General features: G+C 42.3%; 1 protein-coding gene across 1 annotated transcript in view; it reads left to right on the top strand.

Moving 5' to 3' along the window:
• Window positions 1-5,994, top strand: part of LOC148342146 (uncharacterized) — an 18,251-nt gene extending 12,257 nt beyond the window's left edge. Inside the window, exon 3 of the mRNA XM_088288081.1 lies at window positions 4,733-5,994. Coding sequence (XP_088144207.1) covers window positions 4,733-5,697 — 965 coding nt within the window. The 3' untranslated portion in view covers window positions 5,698-5,994. The remainder of the gene's footprint in view (window positions 1-4,732) is intronic.
• The last annotated feature ends 5,431 nt before the right edge of the window (window positions 5,995-11,425 follow it).

Below are 11,425 nucleotides of genomic sequence, written 5' to 3'. Positions count from 1 at the left end.
ATTTACAAGTGTAAGGAAACACTCCGAATGTCTGTCTATGGTACAGAGGGAAAATTAATAAAATGCTGCAATGATAAAAAATACTGCTGTCATAACCCGTGTCGGTCATGTCAGTGTTTTTGTTATTATTTTCTTCACCTTCCTGCCATGTGCTCATTCTGTTTATTTAGTCAGCTGAGTGGGGCGTTCCCTCCAGCACTCGTTCATCACAAGCCACGCACCTGTTCCCCGTTACCCTCACACACCTGATGCCCATCTGCTCCCCTAATTACTGGACTATTTGAACACCTCACTCCGACACCTCATTGGCGGTGCATTGCTCCAATACGGACTGTCACGACCGCTCTCTGATCTCGTTCATGCGCTTGTCCGCGCCCCCGCTCTCGCCCCCGCTCTCGCCCCCGCTCTCGCCCCCGCTCTCGCCCCCGCTCTCGCCCCCGCTCTCGCCCCCGCTCTCGCCCCCGCTCTCGCCCCCTAGCATTTGTCCCTGTCCTTGCTCCTTAGCCACGTTAAGTTCGCCTTTCTTATTTTGCACCCTGCCCCGTTGTCTGTCATTATTTTGGTCCCCTAATAAATTGCTTAAGTTACACCTTCTCCAGCTTCCTCGCGTTCTGGGTCCACCTCCTCCTTGCCGACCGGCGACCCTGACAACTACAATGATAAGACGACTGCAATGGTAAATGAAGGATTGTATTATGATTGCTGGCATTATTTTAAACACTTACGGGACAGAAGGTCAATTATTTAATTTCGCAGGTTCTTATTTACGGAATATGTTAAACATTGATGAAACAAAAAGCATTTATCAGATGAAAGTAGAAGCACGGGTCACAAGAATAACTGGGATTGTAGTCCTGTTTTCTGATTTATTATATTTTTCTCATATGCTAAATTTATAGTACTTAGTTTAAATGTGTGAAATTTATTGAAATTGTGGGTAGTGAGAACAAATTTGCGCACATAGCATTTCCATGAGCTGCATTCAGAGCACTTCATGGTCTAATACGACGAAGCACATTCTCCACATTGGCTGTAGAGATGCAAACATACCAAATTGGGCACTGGAGGACTCACGCAGACGCTATAGAAAAAAAACACATTCTGAAAGACATAACAATTGGAGATCGGACCACATGCACATACGCATGCATACACACAGACACGTACTTACACTTGCACATGCACGTGCACATACACACGCACACATGCACACCGACAAGATTACAGGGGAATGCCAGCGGGGAGAGAGACGGAGAGACTGCCAGCCGGAGAAGGCCAGCCTTGGCGTGCCAGTCTTGGGGACCAGACGGGAATCAACTATCCAGACTAACCTGGGGAGGACCTTCCCTTGGACGTGGACCCGTGCCGTGGGAGGGAGCGAGGACGACCGATTCAACCGATTCAACCTACATTACTCTTGACATAAAAAACTCCTATAAAAACTGAAGCTGGGCTGAAAGATGGTGCACATTTTTTGACTGTGCTCGCCCGAGTGCAGTTTCTCGTGAGATTAAGAAAAAGCCACCCAGATATCTGTCTTTGTACTATTTCCTGAACTCCAGAAATGGAAGAAACTAAATATCGGAACTCTAATCAGTTGTTGAGTCTTTATTTGACCCTTTTCTTCTTGAGTACAAAAACCGAACACGCATTGGCGTAAGTTTGGCTTTTAAAAGTTGATTTACTAACTACTTCTCATTTCCACTGTGACTCAACTCCAACAATACTAAAGCTGTTGCTTTATGTTAGTCATATAGAATTTTTGTTTAAAATCCCCCTGGCTCTTCTTTTTGTCTTTTCTATATTATGTACGTATTAATAACTGTGTTTGTTAATGTTAATAAAGTTTTTGGCAAAAAACGTATTAGTAAATATTTATCATGTCACTGATGGTGGAGTGGTACACTCGCCTGAGTTGTGTGCAGGCAACGTGGGTTCAGTTCCCTCTCAGTGACGGTGTCTAAGTCTGCCCTGAGACTGGCTGGCGACCAGTTCAGGGTGTTGTGCGCCTTTCGCCCGAAGTCAGCTGGGAAAGGCTCCAGCACTCTCCCGCGACCCTGTTCAGGAAAAGCGGTGTGGATAATCACATGACATGACAAATATTTGTCATCTCATCAATATTTGCACAACAGAGTACTGAGTTTCGAGATCCTCACTATAATAGTTCTCAAAATTATATTTCTTATCAATTTAGGTTAGTTAAGGGATATTTTATTGACAATCTAATATAAATCTACAAAGACAGAAAAACAATTGGTGGTGGGGGGGCGCGAATCTTTTTCTTCTTGGTAGGGGCGGGCGTGAAATAATTGAGAGGCACTGCGAGTATATGCCGACATTATATCCATACAATCTTGCAGCCAGAGTGAACCACAGCATTGTTGCAAGTTCGGTCGGAGAAACTTAAACGTCCCACTGCTGTTCCAGCAGCGGCTTCTCGGGGCATAGGCGGAAGTGACGCGAGAGATGACTCGCCAATGTGGCGTTAATTTAATTATTTTGTTATTTTTTTTTATCAACCGAATTAAAATATTATATAAAATAAATATTAAAATAGAACAGCCAGGTGTAAAAAAACCCACTGAGGCAAATAAATATATTTGGAAAATACGCGCTTAAAGCATGACGTCATAAGCAAGCGCGCAGCTTCCGAAGGACCTCGACCACATCCACCGACCCGTCCACACCGGAACAAAAGCAGTCCACCGCTAAATTCTTCTTATTTAGTGTGGAACTGACTGTAATTTTCTCAAAGGATGTCCAGTGCTACTCTAAAGGACTACGACATAATTCATTAAGTCTTTGTGTCCCGATAACCTCATCTTCGCGCGTTGATGCTTTTCGGCGTAGTTAGCTTAGCTTGTTAGCTAGCTAGCCGCTAACGAAAAGAGGCACATGACTCATCGCCAAGCAGAGCTCAAGTGCGGATTTTTTGGAATTATCATTTGAAAATGTGTGAAAGAACGACACCCAAGTACAAAGAGGAACTTTGTGGAATAAAAGAAGAGTCCGAGCAACATCTTCCACTGCTGGGCGAAGGTTGCAACCAGCCTCGTGTTGTGCCAATCAAAGCAGGTTTGTACCCGTCTTACTCTCATTTGCTTTCTAAAGAACGACTTTCTGTCGTTAAACATATGCATCACAACATTAAGTTGTTTGGGGAAATGCGTCCAAGGTTATTGCCGCTTTATTTTTAAATATTGCCTTTTACTTGCAGGTCTGCTGAGCAATTGTTTATGTCAAATGTAATCAGTGCAGAAAATATATGCCAAAGAATAACCAATAGTGGGGGGTGAACTCCATGTTTTTCCCCAGTATAAAATTTACATTTAAAATAACAAAATAACATTTCCTGGTTTTTATATTTTGTTCAAGCAATTCCTTACGGAAGGAATTCCGCCTGACTCTAAAAATGTGCACACTGCCGCGAAAACGGCAATGGCGGTTGATCAATTTTAGTGAATAAAACACTAAATATATATATATATATTTTTTTTAAATCAAGTACGGAATGGTCTTATTTATTTATGAACTTTTTACTGGCTTGGTCGGGTGAGAGTCAATGAACCTCGGGTGGCCCTGCACTGTTTTGTGCACGTGTGCATCGTTTCACCCCATCCAAACATTTAAAATACATTGAATGCATCCATCCAGGGTTGCACGGATCTCATCAGTGAACAAGCGCATGCTGCAAGGAATGCATCTGCATCTTTGTCTTACAATGGGCTTAAAAAGGCTGAACGTCACAACCCCCTTTTCTACCTACAAGTCCAGGAACATTTAGTTCCTGGTAATAAAGTTCCTGTGGCCCAGGTGGTTTGCATCACCCCCACAACTCATAGTTCCTGGTATTTTATCCAAATGACAATGATGATGTATCAGTGGGAGGTCTTGTGTTACTTTGTTACTCATTACTGACACCCGAAAGCTGTTAAGCGTCATTGCAGTTCCGAAATAATTCAGTGAACTCTTAAAATATTATGGTGTATCTTAGTTGAATTTGAATACATATTCCAAAAACGTCTGTGACTATGTCAGGAATGAAATCGGGCATCAGCCGCAACGTGCTTCCTTTTTAAATGATCGTTTATCACAGTTGTGCTGCTAAAGGGAGGTTTACATCGTAGGACGTAATTTTGTGAAATGCCCCCATGGTCCGGTCCAAGTTGGGGTCCACGCATTGCTCCGTATGCGGCAGGCACAAGTCAAGATAGCACGGTAGAAAATAAGACAAAGTGGCCGCCTGAGGTTTGACTTGACCAAACCAAATTTGTCTTTCTGTGTCCTTCAGACGTCAGTGAAAACGATCTCCTTTATGTAAAAGAGGAGCCAGACTTGACTCACATGAAAAAGGAGGAGGAGGAGGAGGAGGAGGAGATCAACAAGTCACCAGTGAACGTTCTCCCTATAAAGACTGAAGATGAAAACAAGGATGAGAGTGAGGACAACAGAGGGGCGGAGCCTACACGCAGCAGCTCAAGTCATTACGTGACAACAGAAGGTGATGAAGACCACTGGGGACCATCACAAGTACATAATGAGGACACATTATCAGATGCTCATGACGATGATGATGATGATGATGATGGGCAAGCCAAAGGTGAAAGGGCATGTCACACTGACTCATTCACTTCAAAGCTGTCTTTAAAAAGTCGCAGAAAAACACACAGTGGTGAAAAACCTTTTTCCTGCTCGGTTTGTGGCAAAAACCTCTCTCGAAAGTCTCATTTAGTAAGGCACACAAGAACGCACAGTGGAGAAAAACCTTTTTCTTGCTCAGTTTGTGGCAAAAGCTTCTATCAAAAGTTTGATTTAACAATCCACACAAGAATGCACAGTGGAGAAAAACCTTTTTCTTGCTCAGTTTGTGGCAAAAGCTTCTATCAAAAGTTTGATTTAACAATCCACACAAGAATGCACAGTGGAGAAAAACCTTTTTCTTGCTCACTTTGTGGCAAAAGCTTCTCTCGAAAGGGACAATTAACAAGGCACGCAAGAATGCACAGTGGAGAAAAACCTTTTTCTTGCTCAGTTTGTGGCAAAAGCTTCTCTCAAAAGGCACAATTAACAAGGCACGCAAGAACACACAGTGGAGAGAAGCCTTTTTCATGCTCAGTTTGTGGAAAATGCTTCTCTCAAAAGTCAAGTTTAACAGAACACACAAGAACACACAGTGGAGAAAAACCTTTTTCTTGCTCAGTTTGTGGAAAATGCTTCTCTCAAAAGTCAAGTTTAACAGAACACACAAGAACACACAGTGGAGAAAAACATTTTTCTTGCTCAGTTTGTGGAAAATGCTTCTCTCAAAAGTCAAGTTTAACAAAACACACAAGAACACACAGTGGAGAAAAACCTTTTTCCTGCTCAGTTTGTGGTAGACGCTTCTCTGTCAAGTCATATTTAACTTGCCACACAAGAACACACACTGGAGAAAAACCTTTTTCTTGCTCAGTTTGTGGCAAAAGCTTCTCTCAAAAGTTTGATTTAACACTCCACACAAGAACGCACAGTGGAGAAAAACCTTTTTCCTGCTCAGTTTGTGCCAGGAGTTTCTCTCTAAAGTCGCATTTACGAAGCCACACAAGAACGCACAATGGAGAAAAGCCATTCAGTTGCAGCGTTTGTGCTAAAAAATTCTTCACTCAACGTATTGCTGAGAGACACGATTGTGCTGGTGAGAATTGCAGCGATCCTTGAAGCTTAAAAAAAAGAAAACAAAAAAACTGAAGGAACTGACTCTTTGTGGTAAGATGTAAATGTGATTTTGAATAAAATATGAAAAATTTACTTTTGCAAAGCTCTTTTATCGACATTAAGCCAATGGGATCAGCGCCAGAATAACCAATGTGTCTGAGTGATGATTTTTTTTTGTGTGTTTACATCAAACATGTAAATAAAATTAATTGCCTTTGCCTGGAACAACATTTGTTCACGTTATACGTCTTTTTAATCGTACCTAATGGAAAAGGTGTGAGAAGAAACTGTGCTTATGAAATTGCTGCCTTCCACAATCATCAATAAAATCACTTGTTCCACTTGCTCAACTGGCCTTCATTACGCTGTGAAAAAGTGAAAAACAGAACTTGAAGTTGAACTATAAAAAGAACCAGAAAGAGAAACGCAAATAGTCTCAGTTTCTCTCAAAGGTTTTGGAATGTCAGGAGTTGGCAACTTGATGGCGACTGGAGTCAGCGCTGGTTTTCTCGCTGTGTTTGGCTGGCTCGTATTTGTATGGTCCATTGAACAAAACTCAAACTCTTCAAATATCCCCTCACATACATTTAATATTACACTTTATGAATAAATTTCTGACTGGCTAAATACACTTTCTAGGTTGAGCTCCATCAAGCGTTTGGCGTTTGTTGCTAAGCAGAATCTCACTTTGGAAAAACTATCATTTTGTCAAATATACCAAATATTTTTTTTCATGCTATATTGTATTTTTTATACATTGGATTATTTATATATTGAAATAGGAAAATTTTAAAATTGGAAACCACATACAGCCTTACTTCAATTAATAATAATAGAAACATTTTATAAATATTGAACTAATTGAGAAGAGTCCTAATCTTGAAATAAATATTGAATTATAAAAAATACTAAAAAAATAATTCAATAACCCGACCCTGGATGAGCGGCAGAAAATGGCTGGATGGATGGAATAATTTAAATTGCACACATATTCAAAAGAACAAATATGTTAAGAAATATTCAAGTGTGAAATAAAAAGGTTTAAATTGTTGAGAATTTTACACACTAAAATAATTGAATAAATGTTGTATTTTACATAAGAAAGCTTAAATATACATTGAAATAAATGAAAAAAAAAGTTGTGTATTTTTAAACAGCCTAATTTAGATCTGGGAAGTAATTCTCTTTATGAAACTATGAAGGGACTGGAGCTCACAGAAGTGACCAGTCTTGGTTCTGAAGTTCCGATGTAACCAGATACTGCCCTGAGAGAAAATAGGCCTGAGCATTGTTTATGGTGGGGGCAATTCTCTCGCCAGGTCAGTGACCTTCCAGGATATGGAAGTAATTTAAGAGTAGACTGGTCGTATCAACGGGGAGACGCATCTGCTCTCCCTCTGGGGGACTTTTGGAGGGAAATCCCAAAGATTAGCGTGATGGGAATGCATATGTAACAAAGGAAAATTAGATATTCATGTCCTATTTGGGCATTCCCAATAAAAAAGGGAATGTCTGAGAGGGGGCTCACACACGCGCGGAGCGCACACACGCACACGTTTTTGGGGAGACTTCTTTTGACATCAGCATGTGACGAGAATAAAATCTTTTTCGAACCATCACCAATCCAGCCTTGCTCGGCTGCCTCTCCGGAAGGCAGCAAGGACCCACACTTCAAAGACAAAATATACTACATATTGAAAGAAAAATAATACTCAAATATTGAAATAAGTATAGAATTGAATGAATAAACAACAAAGCACAACATTTCGATCAGATTGAGTTCTGTCTTGCAAATTCTTAAACAATCGTAATTTTTTTACTTTTAATTTTTAAGTTACTTCAGTGCATTTCACACCTGTGCCTTCAGTGAAGTCCTACTTTGTACTACTTTAGAATTAGAAATTAGAAATCCCTTTATTGTCATTGTACTCAAGTGTGCAACGAGATTAGAGGGCTCCCCTCTCCAGTGCAATACAACAATAATACAGACAAATATATAAATTAGATAAATAAATAAGAGAGTGCAATGGAATTTAGTACTGAATAGGGTATATAAAAACACATCACAATGCTGTTCTACAAGGTAAGGGTGTTCTCGTGTGTGTGTGAGAGTTCAGTACTTGAATAAATCCCCATCAAAATACCATCATTTATGACACCACGGCTGGACAAATAATATCCAGAAACGCACCACTAAGTGAGTGTTGGACGATATAGCTTCTCTTGAAAGGTCCGACTTGAAAATGTCCTTGCAAGTGTATCTGCAATTAAATCCACAGGACCGTTTCAAACTTGTCTTTATCTTCGGGTTCATCATAAACAAAGGTGTTGAATACCTCGATGGCCTCGGCTCCGGCATTGGTTCGCAAAAGGGCTATTTTTCTTTCGTCCGCTCTGTTTCCGACTCCCACGACGGCAAGGTAGAGCTGGAATTGTTGCTTGAACTCGCGTCCACATCTACCGTCATTTTCAGCGCTTCTGGTGGCCTTACGGAGTCCATCTCGCGTCAGTCCTTTTCTTGACCCGCGACCTGGTACCACGTAATGTTCTGTCTTCTATCTTAAGAAGTCACGCAGGTAACGTGATGCTGCAAGCTTGTGTGTCTTTATTTACTGACTTGCATTCTCGTCTATGTGCAGACACACTTGTTCGTCTGGTAACCATTAATTGCACTCAATCACCTTTTGAAACTTGTGAAGCTTGTATCAGGCACTTGAATAAGATATTGTAATTAACGTAGACCCACCAAATTTTATATCTATATCTATTTCAATTCCCAGACTGTTGTAAAAGCTTTCTTTGAATATAATCTAGACAGTGGCATCCTCACAGGCATTGCCCCCAGAAACAATTTTCCAACGTATACATTTCGTTGTGCCGAAAATCACCACAATCCAGCAGTGTTTGTTCGCAATAATGTCTGAATGATATCCAGCTAATATGGCACAATGTTAGAATTTGGCTTTGCAAGATGGGCAAATTATTCCTGAATTAAAGAAAATTTAGTTCACTGAGTTCAAATAACTAAATGTTTAGAGATTATAAATTAAGTCCTGAGCTAACGCTCCAATTTTGACCGTTTTTTGGCAAATCTTCAAAGCAAACCAAATGAAATAGTTACCATTTATGATAAAAAAAAAATAAATAAATAAAAATCCCAAACTAGAATTACGCAGATACCAAATTAAACCATTTTTTACGGGAAGAATAGGTGCTCTCCAAGACGTAGACAGCTCCAAGAACCGCTGCAGTCTTCACCTCCTATTGTCTCCCGAATGCCTCCCTCCACCTCCAGGCTGTGCCAACTCTGATTCTGTCAACTGGGCGAGGGTGTAGAGACAGTAAAACAATTGGGGGAGCTGTGGAGCAGAGCCCAAAATCAGTCGGGCCCCGTGTCCACAACCCCTCCGGCAGAGACGCACACAGAGCTACCTCTCCCGAGTGACCCGTTTCGTGAAATTTTGAAATTTAGTCACGTTCCCAAAATCGAAGAATTTGTAGTGGGTGCTGAAGTATGATACCCTGTTAGTGACGCGGAGTATTCAACATGTAATAGACGTCTGAACCCAGCCAACCGCCTCTACACACCGCTTTACCATGGGGCCTAGATCTTTAGTATGAAGACGCGCATCAATAGTCAATGTGATTTGTGGCTCAGCGAAAGTAAACAATTCATACCATTTCTGCTGCTCAGGGACAAGGCACGCGTGCGAGGCAACGCCGGTAGACAAAACACATATATAATCCTAATGCAAGATGAACTCCTGACTAAATTGTAATGAATGCATTTTGAGAAACCAAATCATGTGTGCGATCATATGTACAGTGTACAATGTACTGGGTCAATTGGTGAATGGGTGGAGGTTGGATCAGGAACAGGGCATACCCACCGCGGGAGGATGGAGAACCAGGTTTCAGAGCTGCCCTCAGATGTTTCAGTTCAGCCACTGGAATGGAGGAGAGCACCACATATGCTCCGCGGCCCCCTGTCATGGAATGGGGTACCAGCGGGTTGGTGTCAAGAGTGCGTTGGGAGTGGGTAACGGTGGCGCCCCCTGCGCTGGTTGAGCTCTGGGCGACAGGAATGGCACCGGACCAGAGAATGGCACATTCCAGAAAGTGGCTCGGTATGGACTGCTCATCACCCAGTGACCCCGCAGCAAGAGCACACCCCACTCACAACCCCCGTCTATAACCACCCCTACCTCTGTTACTGCAATCCCGACCTCGTTGACCGGCCGGGTACGGACAGCCAGTCTGCTGTGCTGCCGCGTCACCCGAACCTTGCCTAGGAGCAGCAGAAGCGGAAGGCGCAGGTGCAATGGGAGCTGCATGCATTAGCTGCCCCACCCCTTTTTTTTCATTTTTTTATTTTGTAATTTTTAGCCCTCTTGGCCACCTGAACCTGCAAGTACAACAATTTTTAGTCACGCTCCTTAATCCAATCCCACGTTTTCCTTTTCTGATGTCGTGCAAAATGATGTAAAAAAAATGTGTTCTCCTGAGACTGATTAGCATTTTTTCATTGATGGACTGTTTCACATGATGTCCGTAACCGGAAGGACACGCCCTAAAGACGGCCAACTGGAACAGCTGCGGAATGACGACATTATTGGATGGGTCACTGCCGGAAGTCTCACTCCATTCACGTCTCGCCCTGGCCACATAGACCAGGCCTGTCTCCTCCGCTCCCCACCTGAAAGATACAGCAACATCGGCCCCAACGGGGCCAGAAATATCTGATGCACGGCACGACCAATCTCACCTGAGGTGTCCCCATTCAGCCGGTGACCATCATGGTGGTCAGCAGGTCTGGCCTCGGCCTCAAGTAAGGACAGTTCCTGGCAAGTGAATTTCGTCCCGCATATAACTCTGTAATCCCCTCTACGAAGAACCTACCCTTGCGTTAAATGAGTAATTTTCATAAAAACAGCGCCACCGCCAACTTAACTGAAATTAACCTCAAGTATCACCGCTGTGGTGCCGTATATTATGGAAAAGTCTTAACAATACAACAAAATTCTGCTCTATCCTGGACTGGGTGTGTGTTATCTATTCGTGCACCCAATGTGAATATTAAAACTGCGGAGCACATAAGCAGGCTAAAGCAACAACTATATCTTAATCTGTTTTCATGGAACCTAACTTAGAATATCTTATATCTCCCTCCTTGTTGAGGAGAAACTCCGGGATGGGCGTGATGCGGCGCTATTTGAAGCGTTCTCCGACCTTCTAGTCACACAGGTCACATGTCACCTAGAACCTGTGGAGAGAACTGGAGGAGTGGCACTTGCCAGTGAGAAGGGGTAAATTACCTCCCTTCTGAAACGTTCAGTTTTGCATAAATTTTGTGTAATAACGTCAATCAATCATTCACTTGATGCTTGAATTTGATTACTCCAATCTGTCTCCAATAACAATTTGAAAATCAGTACTTGGGAGTGCAATAGGGATCCAGGTTGATCAGACCTGTCCGCCCATTGCATCCTAAGTACTGTAAGGGCTTGCCGGTGCCCTCAATCAGGTTTCTTTCCTGAGGCCCGTCCCTTAAACATTCACTCAAACCACTTAGACATACAAACACTTTTTCTGTCACACTTTCATTCACCAAAAAGATACTTTCCAATTCCACACAGAGACCCCTCCCTCGGCGCTAATTTAGCCTCAATTTATCCAGTATATGCCAAAGTTTACCACTGTGCGTTTGTGGATTTTCCCATTCAGTCTCCGT

The sequence above is a fragment of the Idiotropiscis lumnitzeri genome, chromosome 2 (assembly GCF_059441095.1).
Source record: "Idiotropiscis lumnitzeri isolate Australia: NSW breed Sydney's pygmy pipehorse chromosome 2, RoL_Ilum_1.0, whole genome shotgun sequence".
NCBI lineage: Eukaryota > Metazoa > Chordata > Actinopteri > Syngnathiformes > Syngnathidae > Idiotropiscis > Idiotropiscis lumnitzeri.
Note: the sequence above shows the minus strand (reverse complement) of the source record. Positions and strands in the feature narration are given on the sequence as shown.